The sequence below is a fragment of the Sander vitreus genome, chromosome 21 (assembly GCF_031162955.1).
Source record: "Sander vitreus isolate 19-12246 chromosome 21, sanVit1, whole genome shotgun sequence".
NCBI classification, from domain to species: domain Eukaryota; kingdom Metazoa; phylum Chordata; class Actinopteri; order Perciformes; family Percidae; genus Sander; species Sander vitreus.
In genome coordinates this window covers 27,417,523-27,444,774 of record NC_135875.1, presented here as the reverse complement: position 1 = coordinate 27,444,774, position 27,252 = coordinate 27,417,523, and the positions used below count along the sequence as shown (strand labels likewise).

At 40.1% G+C, this 27,252-nt stretch overlaps 1 protein-coding gene across 4 annotated transcripts in view; it reads right to left on the bottom strand.

Moving 5' to 3' along the window:
* The window catches only part of LOC144536118 (signal transducer and activator of transcription 5B-like), a 61,012-nt gene that overhangs the window by 6,000 nt on the left and 27,760 nt on the right, over positions 1 to 27,252 (bottom strand). For 2 of the 4 annotated variants that reach the window (XM_078279064.1, XM_078279065.1), the window contains exons 13-20: positions 26,580 to 26,786; positions 25,921 to 26,015; positions 24,196 to 24,338; positions 23,723 to 23,878; positions 23,579 to 23,630; positions 22,474 to 22,581; positions 1,347 to 1,494; positions 355 to 501 (exon numbers count right to left, since the gene is read on the bottom strand). In XM_078279064.1, the coding sequence (XP_078135190.1) occupies positions 355 to 501; positions 1,347 to 1,494; positions 22,474 to 22,581; positions 23,579 to 23,630; positions 23,723 to 23,878; positions 24,196 to 24,338; positions 25,921 to 26,015; positions 26,580 to 26,786 (1,056 nt within the window). Of the gene's footprint in view, positions 1 to 354; positions 502 to 1,346; positions 1,495 to 5,600; positions 6,129 to 9,474; positions 13,620 to 22,473; positions 22,582 to 23,578; positions 23,631 to 23,722; positions 23,879 to 24,195; positions 24,339 to 25,920; positions 26,016 to 26,579; positions 26,787 to 27,252 lie in introns of those variants that run through there. The other 2 variants (XM_078279066.1, XM_078279067.1) reach the window with 2 other exon arrangements.

Sequence of the window (27,252 nt, the reverse complement as noted above, 5' to 3'; positions counted from 1 at the left end):
TCCGTCACTGTTTCTTCGAGATCTCAACTATTACTTTTGTGAGTACAATGTTTTCATAAACAATGGGAATGACCTCTAAAACCTAAACCTAAACTGAAGCCACTATATGTAAAATATGATGTGATAAAATAAAGCTTTACATTTTTCTGATAGCCAAAGTTTTTGTTTACTGAATAATAGGACAGGCCAGGTGAAAGCTGGTCCAGCCTACGTGCTGCTTTCAGCCCGTTCATTTTCAGTCTGGACGTGGCCTCAGTGTTTGATGCTACCACTCGGTGGTGCCAAAGTCAAACGTGTCATGATTCTACACATAGTGGCTTCCAACTGTGTTGACAAGCATGGAGGTGGCAGTACTTGGAGGTAGAGCTGATTCACATGCCAGGACTGTGGCAGAGGCCCACCAAACTTGAAAACGTTTCCCATTCGGTTCCAGGCGAGAAACGCCGGGCCAGAGAAGAACTCTTCAATCTCCGACTGGTTTAACCCAAGAGCTCGGTAGACCTATAAAAAGGTACACAGCAAGTTAATGTGATGTTCACATGGTGCTGCACATATCAATCAAGGTATGTATCATGGATCTGCTTCTTAGAGATTATTCCTGCTCGTCTTCTTGAATCTCGCTTCTCTCAGAATCTCTCTTCCCTTCCAGTGTTTTCCCTAGGTTTGTGGAAGACTTAGGTGCACGTATTTTGCGGAGGGTTTAGGGGACCTACCTGAAGAAAATGTTATGTTTTTCAATGAAACCAAAAAATGCAATTTCACATCATTTTGGACGATTAATTGTTACCATATCTGTCTAAAATGTCTAAAAAAAGCTAGGACAGATAATACAAAAGCTTAAAGATTTGGGGACCCACTACAACCATTAGATCTGATTAAAAAAAGTGTTTTGTTAGTTTTGATGCTCACATTGATTTTACATTCATTCAGCTTAGGGGGGGCCCAAAACGGTGTGGGTGCTGCACCTTAGCCAAAAATCCCTGCATTTGATCTTATTTCGCTTGTTGCTCTGAGAATAATGCATCTATGAACTTAATACAAACGTATGTAGCTTATCCACTTAACCCCTAATTCGATATCTAGCACTTTTCTACCAACCAAATGTGATCATTTTAAAAGCACAGAAGTGTTTGAGGTTCTGTTCCAGAAATCAGGCTTAGGAGGAGCCAATAATGGTACAGGACACTGCTACTAAGAGCTGTTTTATCAGCGTCCCAGTGGTTAAATGTACCTTTTGTAAGGAATATCATCACTTTCAGCCTAAAGCGTGATTTATGCTTCTGCATAAAATCTAAGGCGATTTATAAATCACAACCATAAATCATGCCTAACAGGTTTGCTCTTACCTCTTGCCACAGGGCTTCTTGTCCTGTGAAAGCCAGCGGCAGATTGATTCCATTGAGTGCCATCCAGTCGATCTCTCTCTCCCACCTCGGCCAGTCCCACCACACAGAGGAATAGCTAAAAGTGCAGACGTTCTGGTAATACCGGAACCTAGATACAAACAGACAAATACATATTTCATCATAAAAGTGATGAGTCTTCAAAATGAAATGTTCAAACGAGATAAAATGCAGAGACGCAAAGAATAAATAATAATCCTAAAATCTAAATAAAAGAAATCAAGCTTTAAGTCAACAAAGAGAAACAAAATGACAAAAGTTAGCATTAGGCAAGACTATGCAGTCTGTAATTCAAGCAGCTATGAAAAGTCAAATATACCACTTAAGAGCAAAATGGTATTCTTTATATTTTGTCACTGTAGCACACGTGTGAATCTCAAGGCCCACGGGCCAAATTTAGGCTAAAAATAAATTTGGGCCCGTCTAGTTGTGCACCAAACCAGTAGGACGGGAAAATGTTTGCAAACCGCACTCAGAAATTCCCAGCCAAGCGGAGAGATTGCATATTGAGGCCTGTGAAACAGGTTGGTGTTAGACGGCTGTGTGGTAGCCTACTTTTGAAAATGTAATCAGAATGCATTGTTTTGCTAAATTCTATGATGACTTTTTTAGGGCGTTATGTGGACCAAACTGTAAGTGAAATGGCTATGTGAGAAGTGCAATAATACAGTCAAATATATTTTACTTTTTCCGATTAAATAAAATCATGTCTATAAACTCATTTTCCAGTGTGGCCCTTTGACACCTGTGCTGTAGCACCTAGCCCATATGTACAAGATTTGAGTCACCGAGCAAAGCATCTAAATTGCTGGTGACATTTTAAAAGACCAATCTAACTAATTAATCCACAGATTAATCAACAATCAAAATCATCCCTAGTTGCCCATATTATGAAAAAAACACTTTTTCTGGGATTTGGGGTGTTCTTTTGTGTCTCTGGTGCTTCCACACACATACAAACTTTGAAAAAAATCCATCCATGCTGTTCTGAGTGAGATACGGTTTCTGAATGTGTCCTGCCTTCAGTCTCTGGGTGAGCTGTTCAAAATCGGCACGAAACGAGCTGGCTAACCGCAACCATTAGCTCGTAGCGTTAGCATGCTACCTCATTCTCAATAGCAAAGCACTGCTACAACACACACAAGTTCACCATAATCTCCAAAAGAACTACTTCCATGTGCGCCCTCATTTAGAAGTCTCCCAGCTAATCCTGCCTTGTAACTGACTGAAGGTGGAGAAACAGCCTTTCTTTTACTGTCTATGGAGCTAGCTAGCTGACATGATCTACATCTGAGCTACTGAGCATGTGCGAGTGCAATCAAAGATAGTACAGAAGAAGAAAAGAGGTCTCACTCTGTAGCTAAAACAGAGACCAGCTGAAAGAGGATCTGCAGCAGTGAGAGAGAGCTGTGCAGTACAACAACAATATGGTGATTTTTGATAATTAAACCATGTAAACCTATTCTGGTACAACCTTAAAATACAATTATGAACCTGAAAATGAGCATAATATGGGTGCTTTAATATTCATTCAAACCATGGTTAAGTATTTTTAAAAGACCTTTTGGGTTTTTGAAAGATAACATGACTCGCATGTAACAATACATGAGAGGAACAAACCAGCAACATTAATAACAATTTGTTTTACTGCTTCAGCTGGATTCTTGGTCTCATTTCATCTGTATGAGCAGCAAGCTTTTGCTAGATATAATACCAAACTGATATAAGACATAATACCAAACTGAGACCTTTGTGACACACCTGAGACCACCCTGCTGTGTAATGGTACTTTCCATCAGAGCACAGACATCACTGGCTTGCTCTTTCCTACCATTATCCTCGACAGTATATAGGCCTAAGCAAATTAACAACATGCACTCCTAGAATAAAGTGCCTGAATGCTCCTGCTCCACTGTCTGTGTGTTTTCACTTCACAGGATTCTCCCTGCCAAAGTATTTGCAATTTCTACACCTATTTACAACACTAGCATGATGACTCCACTTTGCTTGAGATTCAAGAAAAAGTACTGAAAAAAACTGATATTTTACTGTCATTTTCTATAAGTAGTTGTCAAATAGCATTGCTAAAATAACATATAGCCAGTTAAAAATCACATAGGTTGTTTTTTAAACCAGTGTAATTTAAGCCTTAGTTTTCTGCAGCTGGTAAATGACGCCCGCTTCCTTCCCGCTAAGAGTTGCTCTTTGCCACCAAGATATAGTCATGGGAAAACTAAAGTGTGCCATGCTTGCCATGGCTTTTTCAATCTAACTACTGTGCACATAACATAACTGGGGTGAGCTGATGCGGGTCTAATGCACAACAGATAATTGAAAGGAAGGGTACTTAAAAGGGCCCGGCCGCAGTACAAGTGTCCATAGTGCTCACAGTAAACAATGAAAAATAATGTGTGACAACGCTCCATTTGTCACGCAGCCATGGGTTTTGATGTGTGTGTTGCGAGTGGTGGGGGCTGGGGTTACACTGCACCCAAATACTGCCACCGTAGCATTCAAACACAGACATATCACGGCATCCTCTTTTGTAAAGTTTGATATCAGAAGTTCTCATGTATATACTTTGTGTGCTGGGAAGCTAGATGTTCTTAGCTGCTGATCTTTTTTTTTTAAAAGAGCTATCGCAGCATTTCTATGACTCTCATGGCAACTGGTCATTCAGTAACTGGGATTTTGGCTCCTCTATGTTGTCAAGTCTTGTGGCTGCCACTGAGGTGAGTTGACACACGTGATGTACAGCAGTGTGAAGTGGATTTGGTGGGAAAAACACATTTCATTACATTCACTTTTACTGATGTCAGCAAGTATACACACAGGCCATTCAAACGGAGGAGTTTTTACAAATGCAATCCACACTAGGCCTGCACGATATGAGGAAAATATGCAATATGCTATAGCGCTGTTGAATTTCGCTATAACGATATTACTTGCAATAAATAAAAAGATATTAGAGGGTACACAGTTCTGCATTTCTGCTGCTTTCAGTATTCTGCTAAAATACAACAAATTACTTATTGAATTCAAAACAAAATGAAATCATTTCCAACTTTCTTACCACTAAAAAAAAGAATGAGTTACATTTTAACGTGCAGTTTTCTGCTGAAATTTTCTTTCAACTAACACAAACAAACAATCTCTGAGTGCCTTTCGTGATGTGTTTACTGCGCCAGTTGATATCACGATGACGATTAAAAACTGATATATTGTGCAGCCCTAAGCCACACCACTCTTTGATTACATAAAACATACAGCCATACGGGACCATGAGGGGGATACGTTTTAATAATGTATGTGACATAAAGTACATTGTTCTTTCATTTGTTTTATGGCAGGTTTGAATTTAGAGGAACATATGAGTCTGCATGTTATGTTTTTAGAGCTCATAGCTGATACTTTATAAAAGCTCAACACACTCTCTCTCTTCCAAAAGAGAACAACACTTCCATATTAACAAAAATGATAGTGCAAAAAGTTTTGAGATCCTTTACTTTGAGAATTTCCCCCTGGGAATAAACACATTATGTATCCATCCATCTATCTACGTATTGTTATATTATTAAATCACTGTAGCATAAGCAACATTCTAAAGTTATATCTGGTCAAAATGAAGCTCCTTTTTAACTGCTTTACATACTGTTGGATAGTTTAATCTATAGCATGATCATTTGTTTTGTGTGACCTGAAAAATAACTAGTAACTAAGACAAAAATACACGACAGCGTCTAATGGAAATACTCAAGTTACGTTAGCCTACCTCAAAATTGTAGCTACTGTAGCTTACGAGGTTACACAATAAAATACCTTACACTACTAAATTACTTGCTTTTCACCCCTGATAATACAATTATTGTTAAAATTGCCGTTAGGCTACTCTTGTAGAATATGACTTAAGACATTAAAAGAGTAATTAAGCGAATCGGTAAGGTCTTATGGTGAAGTCGACATGAACGCAGTAACGTCAGTAATGTAGCTAGTAACGTTAGCCTAGTAATGAGTAATGAGGCTTGACTAATAACTCGACACCCACATAGCAGTCCTTGTGTAAACAAACAATGTGAAAAGTTGAAAATATCCGCAGAATTTCAATAAAATAAGGTCTGCTTGGTGTACTGGGTGTATGCCGAATTAAAGTACTGATAACAATGACAATGTAAAGCGTTGAGCGTGTGGCTCACTGACCTATGCTGGGTGTTGATGCGCAGGACGCCGGTGAGCCTCGGCAGAGGACGGGGCACATCCAGCTGGTCACCAGACCAGGAAACATGGCAGTTGCAGAAATATTTCAAATAGTTGTAAATGCCAGTAGCCACTGCCACTCCGGTGCTGCCTGTAGCGACTATCTTGTTGTTTTTAGTGGACCTGAGCTCACACACATCTAGGCTGTCGTTGGAAAGGCTCCTGTTGACTGACACTAGGAACTCCGTAGATCTGGTCCCGAGCAGGCGTCTCAGCAGCTCGACCACTGCTCTCCCCTGTGCCTTGTCGCTGGCTTTCGGTTTGATGTGGTCTAGGGTAGGAAACTTACAATAGGCAGTTACAAAAAGACAGAACACGACGGGCAGAACCAGGCTCCAGCCGCTTCTGGGTGACATGTTGTTCCCCAGTTAAATGAAGCCAGAGTTTCCCACCGAAGCACAGGTTTAAAAACAAGTTAATATTTGTATTTGCAGATGACCAGGAAGCTGAGGGTTTACTGAAGTGCTGCTGGCCAATCAGAGAGAGAGAGAGAGCTGCTGCATCGATCATAACGCACAGCCAATCAGGATGCAGTTCTCATAAAACCACGGGATCAATCTGTCATATGATGGATCATATGATCCAGAAGCGCTCGGATTTCAGATATAAGCTTGATGTCATGTGATCATGAAATAAAAAGTACAAGGTGTAAACCATTTAACTCGGTGGATCATTGACTGCTCACTGCTGAAACACAGCCAGGACGAATGGTTAACAGGTTTGCTTGTAAAGGGTTCGAACAAGCAAACACATTGACCTTTATCATAACTAAACATTATTTTGCATCAGTGAAGTTTTCAGCTCATTGTCCTTGTTATCTAGAAGTCACACTAACCTGACGCACAGGACAGTATGTGGGGCGACATGATGTGAAAGTAACACACACTGCTCCCACTATTTGAAATCAGATCATTGTTAACTTTACCAATACACTGTGAGTGTTCAACTGAATGTGTTACCATGTGTTTAGAAAGTGTAACTGTAAATCCTCTCATATTGTGGCGTGGAAGCAGCATGTGATGCATGCAGGTCTAAATGATACCTAGAGGTTCATTTCCCGAGCTATTAAACACATAGTCCTGCCTGATTCCCATGTGCTGCTGTTGATGGAACAGATATGGGACACTCCATCCACCAAGTTGAAATAGCCTAAAGTAAATAGCCAATCCGGGCCCGAGGCTGCAACCTGTGTGGTTAAGGACAGGTTCAAAACCCTTCAAGTCTGTCCCAAAACATTTGTAAGGTGTCAATATGATCATTGAAACAGGTATTGCTTGTTGTAATTGCTCATATAGGCCAATACGAGGTCCCTGTCCTTCCTAGCATTGTTGCAGTGTTGGGGGATAAAATCCAGTCTTTGTGTAAAATGTATATTCCAAAATTAATCTGAAGGTAATATGACAGCTCATCAGTCGGATTTAGACAAATCAAGTGGATATTTTGTAACTAATAGCTAATTAATGGCTAAGAAATATTTACTAATGCTTAGATCCTTTAATGAGAAACACTTGGGTTGCCAAGTTGTAAAAAAACAACTTTACTTTGTGTTAAAGAGCATCTGAACCAAAATCCAACAATTTACAAACATAACTGTAGACTCGGGTTGGCAGAACCTTAATAAATAATAACTACTAATATGCTACCGTGATGTTCTGTGCACTAAACATGGGGTTACTAATACCTTTACATTATCAGAAAAGATACTGAGAACATCACCACAGTCCTCCATGCTAGCGATGGCTCTGCTCGTGAAGCAGACAGAACACACTGTAACATTACTGCATTGCAAGTTAAAGTTCTGCTTTAAAATCTTAATGAACTCAAAGTACAGAAGTATTACAAGCTAAAAAAGTTTTAAACGTACGTGTTATGCAGACTACATATTATTACATATGACAGAGGCACCATAAAAATAATTTTGAAGCCGTATTATAAAGGTGAAAATAGTTACATAATGAAAGCAAGTTTCCCCTCAAACAACAAAAACAGAACGGTCTCTGGAGATTTTTAACTCTCAAACAATGCATGCTGATGTTTGTTTAGAAACTTCATTTGATGAGTTGAGTGAACTCTCAGCTCCACATTCATTCAACTCATTATTTCAATTAAACAGACTTAAAGGCTCTGAACACCCACACAAGTGTTTTCAGTTAATTACACCTTCATCATTCTTTTTGGTAAATGAAGATTTGTGACCTAATAAATTCCCATCAAAGCTCCGGTCCACTTTAACCTGAGCAGAGGTCTAATCGGACAGAAAAACTGAAATCACCTGTGTGGGTGGTCAGAGGCTTTTAAGCCAGGTGAATGCAGGTTTATAAGTTCTGCAATAGTCCAAAACTGAAGTTATTTTAAGTTGCATTAGCTTGAAATAATATTTATAAATATTAATAAAACACGTTTATTTAATGAATGAATGTAATAAGTTCCACCACTGCAGATGACTTCTTCTCACACAGGTGTAAAATACAGTATATACAGTATACAGTGGGGAGAACAAGTATTTGATACACTGCCGATTTTGCAGGTTTTCCCACTTACAAAGCATGTAGAAGTCTGTAATTTTTAGAAGAGGTACACTTCAACTGTGAGTGACGGAATCTAAAACAAAAATCCAGAAAATCACATTGTATGATTTTTAAATAATTAATTTGCATTTTATTGCATGACATAAGTATTTGATACATCAGAAAAGCAGAACTTAATATTTGGTACAGAAACCTTTGTTTGCAATTACAGAGATCATAGGTTTCCTGTAGTTCTTGACCAGGTTTGCACACACTGCAGCAGGGATTTTGGCCCACTCCTCCATACAGACCTTCTCCAGATCCTTCAGGTTTCGGGGCTGTCGCTGGGCAATACGGACTTTCAGCTCCCTCCAAAGATTTTCTATTGGGTTCAGGTCTGGAGACTGGCTAGGCCACTCCAGGACCTTGAGATGCTTCTTACGGAGCCACTCCTTAGTTGCCCTGGCTGTGTGTTTCGGGTCAGCCACGACCCATCTTCAATGCTCTTAATGAGGGAAGGAGGTTGTTGGCCAAGATCCCGCGATACATGACCCCATCCATCCTCCCCTCAATGCGGTGCAGTCGTCCTGTCCCCTTTGCAGAAAATCATCCCCAAAGAATGATGTTTCCACCTCCATGCTTCACGGTTGGGATGGTGTTCTTGGGGTTGTACTCATCCTTCTTCTTCCTCCAAACACGGCGAGTGGAGTTTAGACCAAAAAGCTCTATTTTTGTCTCATCAGACCACATGACCTTCTCCCAGTCCTCCTCTGGATCATCCAGATGGTCATTGGCAAACTTCAGACGGGCCTGGACATGCGCTGGCTTGAGCAGGGGGACCTTGCGTGCGCTGCAGGATTTTAATCCATGACGGCGTAGTGTGTTACTAATGGTTTTCTTTGAGACTGTGGTCCCAGCTCTCTTCAGGTCATTGACCAGGTCCTGCCGTATAGTTCTGGGCTGATCCCTCACCTTCCTCATGATCATTGATGCCCCACGAGGTGAGATCTTGCATGAAGCCCCAAACCGAGGGAGATTGACCGTCATCTTGAACTTCTTCCATTTTCTAATAATTGTGCCAACAGTTGTTGCTATGATAAAAATTACAGACCTCTACATGCTTTGTAAGTAGGAAAACCTGCAAAATCGGCAGTGTATAAAATACTTGTTCTCCCCACTGTATGTGCAAAGTAGTGGCCAGCGGTGTTATGTAGCAAAACATATGTCATTAATGTCATATTGGACTCTGAAGAGACAACAAAATGGAACAGGGGACAAATAGAAATCAATAACAATAAACCACAGTGGGGAATGATTTACAAAAACTTTTTTTTATTTTCAAGTCCTCAATCCCAACATCAAACCAGAAAAAAGTGGCACAATGTGGAAGTAAATACAAAGTTCCCAAATAGGCCACAGGCTGTACAGAAGCCAGCAAACACACGGCAGCAGCAAGCTAGACAAGTGAATCACACTGAAGACAAACATACATGAAGTTGCTTCAAAGACAAGCAGAAGTACTGCATTAGCATAAACATCAAATAACTGCAACAAAGTGCTTTTTCGCTTTTGTTAATACATTTGTGTTTCAGCTTTTATTTATTAAGAAGCAAAAGTAGCATGATAGTTAGAAAGGTACAGTGGGGCAAAAAAGTATTTAGTCAGCCACCAATTGTGCAAGTTCTCCCACTTAAAAAGATGAGAGAGGCCTGTAATCTTCATCATAGGTACACTTCAACTATGAGAGACAAAATGAGAATTTTTTTTTCTCCAGAAAATCACATTGTAGGATTTTTAATGAATTTATTTGCAAATTATGGTGGAAAATAAGTATTTGGTCGATAACAAAAGTTCACCTCAATAATTTGTTATATACCCTTTGTTGGCAATGACAGAGGTCAAACGTTTTCTGTAAGTCTTCACAAGGTTTTCACACACTGTTGCTGGTATTTTGGCCCATTCCTCCATGCAGATCTCCTCTAGAGCAGTGATGTTTTGGGGCTGTCGCTGGGCAACACGGACTTTCAGCTCCCTCCAAAGATTTTCTATGGGGTTGAGATCTGGAGACTTGCTAGGCCGCACCAGGACCTTGAACTGCTTCTTACGAAGCCACTCCTTCGTTGCCCGGGCGGTGTGTTTGGGATCATTGTCATGCTGAAAGACCCAGCCACGTTTCATCTTCAATGCCCTTGCTGATGGAAGGTGGTTTTACTTTGGCCCCAGCTCTCTGCAGGTCATTCACTAGGTCCCCCCGTGTGGTTCTGGGATTTTTGCTCACCGTTCTTGTGATCATTTTGACCCCACGGGGTGAGATCTTGCGTGGAGCCGCGGATCGAGGGAGATTATTAGTGTTCTTGTATGTCTTCTATTTTCTGGTGTCCTTTGACAGCTCTTTGGTCTTGCCATAGTGGAGTTTGGAGTGTGACTGTTTGAGGTTGTGGACAGGTGTCTTTTATACTGATAACAAGTTCAAACAGGTGCCATTAATACAGGTAACGAGTGGAGGACAGAGGAGCTTCTTAAAGAAGAAGTTACAGGTCTGTGAGAGCCAGAAATCTTGCTTGTTTGTAGGTGACCAAATACTTATTTTCCAGAGGAATTTGCAAATAAATTCATTAAAAATCCTACAATGTGGTTTTCTGGATTTCTTTTTCTCATTTTGAGGGGATTTTGGTGGCTGACTAAATACCTTTTTGCCCCACTGTATCCCCTATACACTCAAGTCATCAGGTATTATTTGATTGATTTTGACTCCTCTACATTTATTTCACAGCGAGTTTTCTTGAGGTTTACTGTGTTAACTTTCATTCTGGGTGAGTCTTGTTTTCTACAAGGGATTAGGCATTCCTTGGTTCAGGCTAGTTATAGTGCAGAGTTAATGGCAATGGCTTTAAAATGTCCTGTATGGACAGTGCTGTCCCTTAAAAATCCACAAGGCACAGACAGATCTACAGAGCCTCTGTATCTCCACACAAAAGCTTCACAGAAACAAAACTGATATACTGAAGATTATTACTAAGACTCTTGAAAAGCTTTATATGCAGAGCCAGATTCAGGCTACAGCTACACTACTACGTTTTGGTTTAAAAACGAATATCTTTTGCGTTTACGCCTCATGTTCTCAAACTACTAACAGCGTTTTCTAGACCCCAAAACTGAGACATTTGGAACTGACCAGTGTATGCAAATGGTCATGAGATATGCGTTTTCAGACATGTTGTGTGGACGGAGATTAGTTCTGCTACGGAGCTAAAACACTTGTGTGGATGGAGATCATTTTTGTTTGAAAACACCGTTTAAAAATGAAAACGTAGTAGTGTAGATGTAGCCTCAGCCTGGTCATGACTTCATCCATCATGAGGGTGCAGATCTAATACAATGATTGTTCTCAGGCACTTTCAGAAGCAGTGTTGGAACACTTGGTCAAACTCTTCTGACTGAAAAAAGTATTACAAAGTATGAGGTATGAGCATTCTCCCAAAGAAATCCACTGACAGGTAAGTAAGCTTAGACAGCATACACAAAGGCGTTAGGGTTCCATTTTGAAAACCTATATGGTCATGTTTCGGAGCATCAGAGAGAAGCGCAGGCATTTAAGTGTCACCGAAATGAGGCACCTAAATCTGTGTCACTATAAATGGACTGGAGTTGTAGAGTTTGAAAGATATGGGCATGCCGGGGAGAGAGATGCCACTGAGTTGCATTATCCATTGTTTTCGGAGCTTGATCTACACAATGGACTTAAGTCGGGAAATTTTGGCAATCAATGGTAAATTGATTTTCACAACTTTAAAAAAAAAAATCTTCCCCTCCTGAATCTCCCAACTTTATGAAAGTGAAACACTAAATCACTGGAGTACACCTTCAACACAAATAAAATGAATCAGTACTTTCTAAGTACTTTGGGTAAACAAATGCCAGTAAAAACTGGTGACCGTCAGGGATCTTTTCAATATTTCCATGCTTAAAATTTAAATGACCAAAACAAACAAACAAACATTCTAGCCAGACTTATAAGCAAATGTGTATTATTGTTGAACCTCTCACTTAATTTTCGATTGTCAAGGGGCATTATCAACGAAGCAAACCAAAATGCCTCTAGACGCGATTGAATAGATCTACCACCAAATCAACATTGCTCTGAGTGACACATGAAAGTTAGGGCGGTGCTTGGTCTGTTTTGGACGGAGAATGCCGGTTACGTTCTGTAACTGCGTTCAAGCATGACGTCTAAAACCCGCCCCATGTGAGATAAACGGTTGTGATTGGTCCGTCCAGTTGCTCTTCAAAAATCTGTTTGAATGGGTGGGGGACCCGATGAATCTGGCAGAGCAAATGACACATGAGCTGCTATATTGGTCTGGTTTCCAGGCTAAGCATTCACCAAGGCACCGAGCATTTACTAGACTACAACATCTGTATTTAGTAAATTCAGTTATCTGACATTGGTAAGTGATAATGAGAATGATTTTGCCATTTTAATGTGCCAATATTTACTACCCCTAGGATGCATTCCTTGTTCTCATAGATATTAGGATATTATGCAAGGTAAAAATAATGACAAAATATCACTTAAAATTATCATATTATACCAGAAAATATATTTTAAACTCAATCTGACAAAAAAACTAATTTGTGGAAGTGTTAAAATCAATAAGCAGTTATCGGCTTTATGAGACCAAATATGGCATTTATGACATTTGAACATTTTGCTTTAAATCAGAGTAGAACAATGACATTGGCGGTTCTATAAAATATTATACAAAAAGCACCACCACGAACGCAACAATAGCAATGACAGAATTAAAATTAAATTTTCAGTACATAAAACCAGATAATGTAACATTTAAGAATAAATCAAATAATTCTCTTACAACTTAAAAAGTAATAAACTCATCCTTGTTCAAATCATTTTTAAGATAAGCAAGTTTGTCTACTCTGTTTTTTTTAAATGCAAAAGTCTCCTATTGCCAGCTTAAAGCTCATTAGGCATATATAAATTGCAAAGCTTACCGAAAACGTGACTATGTCTTTTAGTCTAAAACCCATTGACCCAAACCAACACATTAACCCTGAGAAACGAGGAGAGAACATCAACAGCCTGCCTCTGTCAAATGTTGTTAACATTGACTTTTGAGGGTAGGTTTACTTTCTCTACAGGGACACTATGGCAAGTAGATGGCTATAAAACTGAAATGTGATGTGCATCTGCCAGAGTGACTGATTAACTGATTAACACAGGAGATGTTTTGCCTTGGTTGCAGTCGTGGGCGTTTCTGTTAAATAAGATGGAGAAGACCTGAAGGTGTGCAGTAGATTCAGGTTTCAGGTTCCCGATGGCGGACTGCTCCACTGGTTGACCATAGGCCTGCGGAGCAGCTCCTCCACGTGGCGGGCCACGTCCATCGTGTCCTCCAGGTCGAAATCTCCATCTGCATCCAACATGGTGTCACTCCTGACAGGACAACAGCAGAGACACAGGCCACACTTTCATGAAGGAGGTTCATGGGAAAATTATTGTTTTTTTGTTGATGGATGTTCTACAACCTATTTCACTAATATCAGCTAGGACATAGTGAATGTAGTTGGTCAAAGTACACTCAAAATAACAAAAACATTCTTATAAACCCAGAAATATTACCTCAAATCAACATTAGTAAAATATAATTGTCCTTAAAGAAATGGATAAATACAGGGGATTTTCCTTGCAGCGTTCAACTTGCTTGTCAATCTTCCTCTATAATACTATTCGAATTCCATTTGTTATTTTATTTAATATTCAAATAATATTCAAATAATATTTGAATATTAAATGCTCAAATTCATCCTGTTATTAATATTTACGATATTACACAGGCTTATGGATGGCCAATGCCACTATCAGCATGTGGTTGTTGTTACACATTCTGTCCACTAGAGGGACTACTAACATTACAAAACTAACTTTTGAAAACAGGTGATCGCTTTCTTATTAACAATCAAACAGCGGGACAAAATGAATGACTTTGTCAACTTTAATGTACCTTGGCTCAAGCTCGTGAATAAAATATTTAAATCCAGACCCCTGCGTGATGTTGATGGGTCTCATATCTTTACATTTGAACCGTGTCAGTTTGTCCGTTATCGCCTGGCGGACAGCTGGTAAGCCCCGTGATGAGGAGACAGAAAGAAGTCATTCTTGCCCGTTTTTAGCAGCAATTCCTCAGACAGATCGCCTAGCTTGTCAGGGTGTAACGTTGTCAGGTGTGCCCTCAGGTCGCTTTCCGCCCTTTCTGATAGTATTGTGATGATGATACCGCGTGGATGTATGTATTAAGGGAACATGTACGATTGTGATACAATTCAAAAACTTTATTGTTCATCAGACTAAACAAAAGCATTTAATTTTCACATGCGTTTAGGCCAAAGCCACGAGAAAGGCAAGATTGCATATAAAACATTTAAAAAATTCATAAAAAAAGCAATATTTGAACAGTAATTTTAGCATTCGAATAGTATTGATTTTTTTAATATTCAAATTATATTCGAATTTCGGAATTCGTTCCAACAGCCCTATTATATATATATATACATTCAGCATGTGTGCAGAAAATAACAAGTTTGCAATATGCAACACCTGCAAGGAGAAAGTAGGGCGTGGAGGGACGACACTAAAAATCCAAATCACATTTTTTTTGTTGGATATGGATGTGAAAAGAAGGAAATGGTTCTAACGTTGCACTTTAGATGTGTGTGAATTTCCCACACCTGGAGTCATTTATATAGTTGTATTTTATAGTGATCCATTATCTGTTAAAACATTTTTCTATGTTCAATGCAAAATGTTCTATTAAAGAAAAGCTAGAAAATAAATATGTGTGTGTGCTGTAAAGAGGTTAGAAAAAAATGAAATCGGAATCGGCTAAAATCGGTATCGGCTGGCCTAACTCAAAGAAAATCAGAATCGGCCTAGAAAGTTGTAATCGGTGCATCTCTAAACAGTACTGCCCAAATTGCTCACATCCTGCCAAATTCGAGGGAGGAAGTTAACACATACTTACATTCATACACAAACACCTAAGTACCCTGCTGCAGTATGCTCATACCGACATTGTTTTTGTGCTGAGGTGTGGGTTAATGTTTTAGGTAAGCATCTATGTTTACATTGAAAATCAGCTAAACATAACACCGCCAGCGAGACTTTAAATACTCCCTCAGTAAGACAGAAACTTCAGAATTACTACATTACTGTGTAATCTTATATTCATCTCCATCAAAATTACTAAATGTAATGCTACAATGTAAGTAATCAAAGTCTCCCAACTTTTCCATATGTGAAAATGACTTTTCCATATTTTTGTTTTGGAAACAACTTATGGTTGTTTTTTTCAACTGTTCCTGCATCCTTGCATTTCTGTGACTGCCAGACACCGTTACCCTCTCTCACCTACACACTAAACACTGAGCTGTTCCTTAAAGGAGCTTCCCCAGTCTTCTAACACAAAGATAGCCTGCCAGAGCTTCCTGTACTTGGTCCGAAAGTCTGAACCATACCAGAAATGCTTTCACAGTAGAAACAAAGCGGACCATGGTTCAGTTTGATCCGGACCGAGACTACCTCTTTTGTTCAGACCAAATTTCTGCTGCTTGGTCCGGACCGTGGTACGGGGGAGGTTTCACACCTGTAATTTTGGTTTGGATCAAACCCAAAAGTCTGGCCCAATGAGGTAGGTGTGAAAGCCCCCTGAATTCCCTTTATAAAGTGCATTAGATTTAGCATGTACCACTTTCTGTGTCCACTATGTGGCCCTAGAGAACACACACTATACATCATGTTGCTGTAGATGTATTAACCACATTAGGGAAGTTCTGATTAACCTTCATCCTCAGGCCTGGTCTCTAACAAAGCACAACAAAGATTTGCCAGGATTGGACAATGTACACTTGAGTTACACACAGCTACATATTTTGCCGCATTACATGGTCACATTGCTCATTCACACTATTGCACAAACGGCCAAATGCTTCACAATTTAGCTTTAGCAAGATCATGGATTGTTCGGACAAAATTTGTAGTCGATCAGGTTACATCAGTAGGAGAAGTAAGTTTCAGAAGCAAGCAAATGCTCAAAATCATACATCATTTACACATGAATTTTATAGCTAATTTCCTGTTGGGTATAGGGTTAGTCTCCTGGAGCCTTTTTTAGAAGTCTGACATGGTACATATGCAGCCAAAACCTCATACGTCTAGGTGAAACGCTCTGCAGGGGCTACTTCTTTGAAATTTTGTAGGTGGCGCTATTGAGCCACTTTACATTAATCACGCCGGAAACCCTTGTGATTCACTTCGAGCCTGGACTAACATCTTGTCTGAATGAATTGGAGTAGACTGAACATTTACGTTACAACAACTATCTATTTCAAGATGTAACGTCAAAGTTCGCTGTGCCGCCATGGCGACGCCCTTTGACAAAAAAATCACAATCTTCAAATAGAAGCATCATCAAGGTCTTAAGTAGAGAACATCAAAGTGTACCGACTATAACTTCATGTTGCCAATAGGGGGCGCTATACCATTATAACTCAATATTGATGTGTACATGTCTTCAGGCCAGGACCATTATGAAGCCTAAGCAGTTTAGAGCAGATTGGACAATGTACAGTGTAGTTACAAACTAGTTCCTATTTGGCGAGTGAACATCAAAATTCGCCACCCTGCTATGCCAACACTGTATAAAACATATTAAAAACCTTCTCAATTTAGCTTTGGCAAGGCCTTTAGATTGTACTGACCAATTTAAAAGTCAATTGGTTTAAATCTCGAGGAGTTCGTTAAAGTAGCCTGCAAATGGTCAAAATCATCCATAATTTGCAGATTAATATTAATACAGCTGACCGCCTGTTGGGTTTAAGGTATGGCTCCAAGAGGCTTTTTTGTAATTTTGGACATGATACATATGCATACCAAATCTCATACATCTACGTGAAACACACTGCAGGGGCTACTTCTTTACAATTTTGTAGAGGGCGCTATTGAGCCAATTTACCATAATCAGGCCTGACACCCATGTGATTTATTCCAGGCCTGAACTATCAATGTATGATAGATTTGGGGCAGATCAGACAATGTATGTTGAAGATACAACAGCTTTTTGTTTCGTGATGTAACATCGAAGTTCGCCATGCAGCCATGGTCAACAAAAAATGACACGGTTCTAAATGAAGCATCATCAAGGTCTTAAGGCTTTCCTGAACACATTTGAGGTGGATCTGGTACACGCATTAGGTAGAGGACATGACAGTGTAACGACTGTAATTTCCTGTTGCCATTAGGGGGCGCTATGATAATATCTTAATACTGATATATGACGTATATGTCTTCAGGCCAGGACCCTTATACAGTTTGGTGCAAATTGGACAATGTTAAGTCTAGTTACTAACCCCTTCCTGTATCATGGTGAAACATGAAAAATCAACGCAATGCCCTGCCCACACTGTTTGGCATGCACTAAAAAGCTTTGCAATTTAGCTTCGCCAAGGTCTTTAGATCATACTCAATAATTTTGATGTCAATCAGGTTAAATCTCTAGGAGGAGTTTGTTAAAGTACAACCCCTAAAAATGGTCAAAATTGTCCATATTTTGCAAATGTATTTCAATACAACAGGCCTCCTGTTGGGTTTAGGGGGTGGGACCACGAGGCTTTTTTGTATGTCTGGATAAGCTTCATATGCCTTCCAAATTTCATGTTTCTACGTGAAAGTTAAAGGAGGTGGCTTTAACTTTGAAAACTGATAGGGGGCGCTATAGAGCCAAATTGCCTCAGGGACGGTCACCTGGCTGGAGGTGGTTCTATACTGATCCACACCAGAACCTGTATAGCATACTAATGTGGGACGTCCTATCCAGCATCAAATCTGACATGCTATATACACAGGAGCTATATGCTCCACTATTTTCACCAGCTAGTCTCTAAAGCACGCTTCATACTTTACACGTATCGCCGTTCCCCACGTTTATAGAATTCGTCTTTAAAAAGGTCCCACGACATGGTGCTTTTTGGATGCTTTTATATAGGCCTTAGTGGTCCCCTAATACTGTATCTGAAGTCTCTTTTATATAGGCCTTAGTGGTCCCCTAATACTGTATCTGAAGTCTCTTTTATATAGACCTTAGTGGTCCCCTAATACTGTATCTGAAGTCTCTTTTATATAGACCTTAGCGGTCCCCTAATACTGTATCTGAAGTCTCTTTTATATAGACCTTAGCGGTCCCCTAATACTGTATCTGAAGTCTCTTTTATATAGACCTTAGTGGTCCCCTAATACTGTATCTGAAGTCTCTTTTATATAGACCTTAGTGGTCCCCTAATACTGTATCTGAAGTCTCTTTTATATAGGCCTTAGTGGTCCCCTAATACTGTATCTGAAGTCTCTTTTATATAGGCCTTAGTGGTCCCCTAATACTGTATCTGAAGTCTCTTTCCCGAAATTCAGCCTTGGTGCAGAATTACAGCCACTAGAGCCAGTCCCACAATGAGCTTTCCTTAGGATGTGCCATTTCTGTGTCTGTAGCTATTGAGGAAGAGAGAGGGGGGGGGGGGTGTGGCCTTGACCAACTGCCACTTTGCTCATTTTAAAGCCATGATGTCTCCCTCTCTCTCATCGGTTGGCCAAATTCTCTGGGCGGGCAAAGCAGAGAAAGGGGGGGTAACCTTTCCTCTTATGACCTCATAAGGAGCAAGATTCCAGATTGGCCCATCTGAGCTTTCATTTTCTCAAAGGCAGAGCAGGATACCCAGGGCTCGGTTTACACCTGTCACCATTTCTAGCCACTGGGGGACCATAGGCAGGCTGGGGGAACTCATATTAATGTTAACAAACCTCATAAAGTGAAATGTTCATGCCATGGGAGCTTTAAAGAAATACAAAGACAGCAAAATAGAGTTGAACTCCTGGTGCCACCAACTGAAATGGAGTGTGGATCAGGAAATGTGCACGCGTGGAACGTCAGAACGACGCAGACCCTCAATTGTAGTATGAATGAAACAGCAGATCTGCTACAAGTCCGTAGCTGTCCGCTGACACGGAATGCTGATGGTATGTCCGAGCCTTAACCCTCTGGGGTCGACTATTATGTTGTATACGACACACTAGTCTGGATCAACAACAGTATATTTCCAGGATAATTGCCCGATACAAAAACATTATTGTCACTCACCTTCCGCTCTGTGTGTGTTGCCGTTCTCAAAATCCCTTTGCTTCGGGAAACAACAACAAACTTTGAGCTAGCAAGCTACATGCTGAAAATGACAAGTTTTTTGGCATTTTCTTTTGCGAGGTGCAAATGTTCCACCAAAACAAGTTCCTTAGGTCTGGCAATGTGAGACTTATGACACACATGCACGCACACACTGCATACACTGAGAGGTTGACAGCTGTGTGTCTGCCTGGCATGCTCTGTGTGTGCGATGGCTGATTTAACCTGCCAGTCCTCATCGATTTAGTAGCATGTGTCACGTAGCTCTCCACTGTGTGTCCAGCAGAGAGCCACAAAACGTAGAAGAAAAAAAGAGCGGCTTAAAACGCTACTAAGATAACTAGCAGTTAAGAAATAGATCATACAGCCTATTTTTCTTTTACAATGCAAAACATTGTTTTAACAACTTTTATTTTTGTTTTAATAAATATTTGATCGTACTAATCGGTCAAAATTCTTATTATCAGTTAACGGTTAATCATTGACATCCCTACTCCAGATCAATACAGTGTAGAGACTTACTTTTTTTCATCTGGGAGCTGAGATCTGCTGCATTTCAACGAAGTCTCTCTTGCAATTGTAGCCCAGTAGCTTCGTAATCCAACTGGAACTGCAGTGTCTTTTTGCAGCATTTGTACAATAAATCCATAATAAAGTCATGTAATGAATGTAATGAATCATTTATGATATTACACGAAACGATATATCTCCGCGTTCCGTCATCCTAGCGGCTTCCTTTTTGTGTGCCTTGAAGCATTTGTCGGCATGAAAACGTCTCAATTTGTTGTTTGTCGCCATTTTGACTCTCGGAATTCAGTGGAGTGAGTGTGTGGACCAATCAAGAGGCCGTCTTCCTGACTATAGATCTCCAAATGCACTAGCAGTGATAGTCTATGGATGTGACCCAGCGCCATTGCTGACATCCTCATTTCCTGTCAGATTTATGCCTACTATTATATAAGGTAGCACCCGAAATGTGTTTCTTTCGCTACTACATATACTAAATGTGGAACGAACAAGCCAAAATAATGATATATAAGCGTAAATGTAATAAATAAATCTATAGTATCTCATTCAAATATTTGGATAGTATTAAAAGGCGTTCAACCAGGGCTTATTGAGAATGGATGTATCGTTTGTTTTGGGTTTTTACTAGGGCTGTCAACGTTAATGTGTTACCGCATGTGATCTAAAAAAAAATGTAAAAAAATTACGCGTTATTATTTCATTAATCTAAAAAAATTAACGCGTTATTTTTTTTAGCGTAAAGTAACCTTTTTTTTCAAGTTTGACCCCAACCTCTTCCTGTTATCGCTTCGGTCGTATCAGCGGCAGTTAGCAGATGTGTTTAGCCGCTACAGAGCTCTGCGACACCGACTACGGTGCTCCGCATGGTGCTCCTCTGTATCAGCAGTAGTTGCTGGTTCCGTTACCTGAGAATAGGTGACTTTGAGCTTTGAGTACACAGCACCGCGAGCTGCCAGTCGTTTCAGCAGTCATTACGGTTAAGTTTAGGTGACTAAAAGTGACCGTTATGCGGCAACGAAAGTTAAGTTTAGGCACCAAAACGACAACATTAAGTTTATGAAAAAGATGGTGCTTTGGATTAAAACACTCCCTAGGAACACCATTTCCCCGTGAAGTGAACTCCGCTCCGTGGTTTAAAAGAAGAAGATAGAAGAATGATGATGAGATACTGTCCATGTAGTTACTTTGTAACAGTTGTTGGTTACTGCTAAATATGTCTGCACTTCATATGGATGCCTCAACAAATGAAGATTGTTAGTGAACACTTGTTTATTAAATGTTAATGATTGAGTCATGCATTTATTTATTTCTACACTGCACGTTTACAAGTCAATTTTAAATTAGTTTAAATTTGTGATTAATCGTGATTAATCACAGCCCATTACTGTGATTAACTTAATTACATTTTATAATCGATTGACAGCACTAGTTTTTACATATTTTATGTGACTTATTGACAGGGAAGTGAACAGGAAGTGATGTCAGCAGAAAGGCAGGTCACTCAGCCAATAGATAACAAACTTCATAAAAGCAGGTGGGCCTTGTATGTACTCTAGTGTGTGTGTGTGTGTGTGTGTGTGTGTGTGTGTGTGTGTGTGTGTGTGTGTGTGTGTGTGTGTGTGTGTGTGTGTGTGTGTGTGTGTGTGTAGCAGAGCTGCTGGTCATTCAGGCAGCCCTGGATGTGTAGATGAGAGCACAACTAACTTTTTGGATAAGATAAGTGTAGGTTTTTTTTGTTTGTTAGTCACAGTGTTTATTTTTGTTTCCCCCAATTGCCAAGACGTGGGAGAACAATTTTCAAAAGCCAAAAATCTTGTTCATTATTGTTCTCTGTGTGATGACAATACATTTCTGAGATTCAATTTCCATTTTGTTTTGTCTTTATGGTCACATAACAATTTATACATTTCATGTGACATCCCTGCAGCACACATATCCTAATTACAGGGTTGAGGTTATACAAGCAATATTACACAAGGAAACCAGGCGAGCCAAAGACCCCAGAGGGTTAACTGTGTCTGTCTGCTGTTTGCTGCTGAGCAGGTAGCATACAGTAGGGTTTTAGAGTTAGCTTTTTCTCTCAAAACAGCTGCCCGCTGTAGCTGAAAGCAACGCTAAAAGAGCGGTAAGAGTGAACCAAAACAGTAAAGTTAAAGGCAGCGCAGCTAAACAATGAGCTGAAAGTCACAATAAAGCTCTGTACAGTCGAGAGATGCAGATTCGGGTGTTACTTTTCTGTAGGTTCATCACTACGAGACACCTTTCACATTGTCTTCCCAGTGTCATTTAATACATCATCATAAAAATATAGATTATAGCCATTTTAAGGAGCAGCAGCAATACCACAACAAAATAAATATACTCCCTGCAAGTAAAAGCCTTGCATTTAGAACTTAACTTCAGCAAAAGTACGCAAGTATTGTCATCAAAATGTACTTTAAGTATCAAAAGTACTCTTTTTGAAGGAATAATGTCCCCTTTCAGTATAGTGTTAACAGGGTCTTATCTTTGGTAAATAAATATAAAAACAAGTGGGCTTACATAGAAGGGTAGACACCAAAGTTGTTGGGGTGGCTCACAGAGGGAGAAGCTGTTTGGTCCATGAACGTAGGAGTTCCTCCACTGGGTTCAGGGTTCGGGGTGGTGAATCTACCAGAGACATATGCCACACATTATTTCAGCAATTGATATGTCCATGATCTCATGTCTAGCCCTGCTGACTGACCACATCTTATAATAATGACATATTATATTAAGAAAAACACATTTCTGATTGGCTTGCAGGTGTCTGTCAAAAATGTAAATTGGGACACCTTTAATACATACATTAAATGGCATTTAACCATAACAACAATACTTGTAGTATTATTCACACCATCCTACGAGTTGACCCTTACAGGTTCTACAGACCTAATTATGGGTTCAACTGACTACAAACAACCATCTAAAAATAATTACTCAAAGCTACAGGACAGTCAAAATCACAAATTAGTAACTAGTGTTAACTGTGCTGTTGGTCTTTTCTTCAGCTCATAGCAACGCAATCATGTTTTTTAAATTCTTTATAAACATAATTCATCAAAACTTTTGGAAATATCGTGCAGTTACTCAAACCCAAACTGAAATGACATGTATACAGTGCATGCAGCAAAGGAGCACGGGTCAGATTCAAACCGGCGGCCGCTGCCAAGGACTCAGCCTACATGGGGCGCACACTCTACTGGGTGAGCTAGAGGTCACCCTAGCATTAATGTTTTTGTAGCCTTCCCCAGATCTATGTCTCCGCACACTGTCTCTGAGCTCTGCAGGGAGTTCCTTCCACCTCATGGCTTGGTTTTGGCTCTGATATACATTGTCATCTGTGAGAATGTATATACAGTAGACAGGTGTGTGTCCAACTCATGTCCAATCAATTGAATTCTTCACAGTTGTACTCCAATCAGGGGGTAGAAACATCTCAAAGATGATCAAGAGAAGTTAGTAGTTTCTGAATGCACTGTTCATCAGCCCTCAGTGATTGAGATGGATGCGTGCTGCATCGTCTTTTTGGGATTCAAATGCCGAATCCACATTAGACTTCAGAAACGTCAGTTTGAAGTGATTTAGGTTTCCTGTGACAGTTTTAGAAAATAGAAAAATTACTTACTCTGGCACAACTTGTTTGATCTGTGGTTTGACATATCCATCCACTGCTTTTGCTGCAAGAGAGAGAAAAAAAAAAACATTGCGGAATCATTTCAACTTTAATTCAGTGTTGATCTGAATACAAACAAATGTTTCAGATACATACAGAGCGGAGGGGTGTAGTACTTGGCGAAGACCTCGCCTTTGGGCCGGTCAGGGTAGAGAAACAGAAGGTGGTTCAGGTCACTGATGCGGTCAGCCAGGGAACGAATGGAGAAGTCCTTGGTTGTATAAGGCAACAGATTCCAGACCAGCCTCTCACCTAGCCAAAGACAGAAACAACCCCAAATTACAGTCACTGTATTTACCAAGGCATAACATAATACTGTAGCAGAGATTAAGATGACTTATATACAAGCTTTGTCACATAAAAGCACACAAGTGGAATTAAGGGCTGATATTTACAGTATAAAATTAAACTTGGAGCTAAAAAAATGAATGCTGCATTTCAGCAGAACAAAACATTTTCAAAGTGTTTCATTCATTAGATGTTTTAATGAAGGAATAATCACTTAGAAAGAATTACCCTCAGATTCACACTCAGTGTAAGAGAGCCTTAAAAGTACAAAAGTTTGGTACCTGCTTTGTTGGGGTTCTCAGCCACCCAGGCGATGGTGATGCCTCCGATCTCAGAGTCGCTGAATCGCAGCAGGAAGGTTCCGTTGGGTTTGGACAGCAGCATGTCCTGTGCCTGCTGCTTGTTTACAAAGCCCAGGATGGCCCTAGAAACACACATATTCACACACAAACATAAAGTTGAACTTTTTTGTGTTAAGAACCAATTCCTTAAAGTTGATAAAAACATGAGACTTCCTGTTTAATACATTCAAATAGTTTTACTAATAAGCCTCCTTTTTCTAACCAGAGAAACATCAAATATATAGTCTTCTGTTGAAAGAGGCAGTAACATTTAAGAATAGTTCTAACTATTGCATATAGTAAAATTTGTTTTAATTTCAGCATTTGTTTATTTGATTTGAATTATTTGAATTAAAGGGGAACTGCACCAATTTCACACATCAAAGTGTGTTTACAGTTCTTTGGGAGTACTACTGCATCTAACTATAAACTATAAATTGGGGGACCTCTGTATGTGCATGCATGTCCGTTGCCTGTCAAATATCTCATGAACCGTTCATCTGATCTACTTCACACTTGGTTTCCTGGGTATCCTATTAACCTGGCGTTTGGAATTCAGAGCAGTTTGGACAGCGTTGGAAATTGGATATTAATAAACTGTAAATAAAAGTTAACGACTGCACTTCAATAAAGGTTGAAGATAAAAAGGGCTGCAATAACGCTAGATATCAAACAGAGAGAGAGACACTATTTCATATTAAGATGCTGTGAGCTGTAAATTCACCACATTTAAGCACACAGCAGAAGACGTCATCTCGGAGCGTGACTGGGCAAAGACAGTTACCATGTTTTCTATTAAAAGGTTGTTGGAGAGGGATAGATATACATATATTTTTTAGAGGTCACGTGCCCCTGGAGAGTAACAACGAAAACACACCGGGCGCGTAAGCGCTGTGTACAGCCGCGTAGCGGAGCTATTTTTAATTCAGCGCCCATGTTATTCATACTGGGCGTCCGCCCGTGCGCTGCAGCTATCGTTTCGGCGTCTCCTCTATTTCTTGCGCGAGACACCAGCGAATGTGTCAAGCCAGGCAGGTAATCACATACAGGAAGACCACAGAGCAGCCGGAACTTTACAAAAAATAAAACATTTCAAATCAGGCACACGGAGGGAGAGACCGAAGGACGGACGGACAGACGGATGCACGCACCCACGACCATTTGCCTCATACAGTGTTGGTCAGGTTGTCAGGTGTTGATTGTGGCCTGTGGAATGTTGGCCCACTCCTCTTGAATAGCTGTGTGAAGTTACTCCATATTGGCAGGAATTGGAACACGCTGTCGTACACGCAGATCCAGAGCATCCCAAACATGCTCAATGGGTGACATGTATTGTGAGTATGCATGCAATGCAAGAACTGGGATTTTTTTTTTTAGCTTCCAGGAATAGAGTACAGATCCTTGCAAAATGGAACTTTGCATTATCATGCTGCAACATGAGATGATGGTGGCAGGTGAATGACATGACAATGGGTCTCAGGATCTTGTCACGGTGTGCATTCAAATTGCCATCAATAAAATGCATCTGTGTTCAATGTCCAGCCCATACCATAACCCCACCGCCACCGTGAGGCACTTTAACCGATCTTATCTGGATCAGACATTGCTGTCTTAGCTATCAACATAAAACAGTTCCACGCAAAAGAATTCAACTTAAGTCATTACCCATCATTCCAGTGAGGCTTGAGATGTTTCTTCATGAGCTCTACGACTCCATCAAACCACTGCCAGAAGGTAAAGTTGCGTCCAGGTAAGCTCTCCTACAAATTAAACATACTCCATCAGTATGTTAACATGCACACAAGACGCTACGGTTACTCTGGTTGATAACTAACGCTTTTTCTGTGTTTATGTGTGTAATAACCTGATTCACACCACTCATTGTGTATTTCCAGTTATGGTGTATTTTTCTCTCATCTTAAATATGTGGGTTATTGATAAGATGCATAACTTTTATTTGGTTTATGTCAATGTGCATTAGACTTATTAGAAAGATTTGTGCATCTATAATAAGATGTATCATTCAACTACTCTGTTCAGACAATTATTTACAGTTAATAATATATATACTTATGTATTTATATTATACAATGAGATGTCTCTTTCACCACTTTACCAAGCATTGGAGTTTAAAGGGGTGTAACACTTTAATTACTGCACTGCAAGTGTTTTTTCATATTATGTTAGAGGGTTACATGTGTGTGTATCGGAGCATTTGGAATGAGAAGGACATGCTCTGTAAGAGCACATCTTTTTCTTACAGTGCAAATGTGTCCAAATTTTACATTCAGCTGTTGAGCTGTGAAAAAACGAGCTGGCCTCACCCGGTTGAACTGGGCCCAGGATATAGTTATGTTGCCAAAGTCCCCAGGGTTGTTGCTGCTGCTTGTGAAAGCTTTCTGTGCCAGGAAGACCATGTTATCCTCTGAGAGGCCACGCCCACTGTGCATCTCTGCCTTGTACTTCATGTCGAGGGCCTCACACAGCTGGGGCCACTGCACCTTGTCTGGCACGATGAACGGCACCCTGCCCTAAGGAGACAAGGAAGAGTGGAAAACATGGGGGGGGTCCTCTCACCATATTTACATTGTTGTTTTGTCAAAATATGGGGAAATTACACTGACCAGCTCATTGAGAGTAATGGAATATGTTCACTATAGTAAAGGAAAACAAAGTCAAAATGCAGACATGTGGCACTACACTTATAACAGAGTGTATCTTTAAAGAATAAGTGTGATGTTAGGGGTGTTGAAATTAAAGGTGCTCTAAGCGATGTTGGGTGACGTTACGCCCCCCCCCCCCAAAAAAAAAATCCTTCTTGTCTGTTATTGGCTGAACACTGGAACACGGTTTGTGTATGTTTGCATGGTCCAGGTTGGACCACTTTGCTTTTGTTGGCGTGTGTGGACCCTAGGCTGTCTACAGAGACCGCTTTTTTTTTTACAGTGTGTTCAGGGGACAGGCAGCTCGCGGATAGTAAGGAGATGTTTGCTGTAT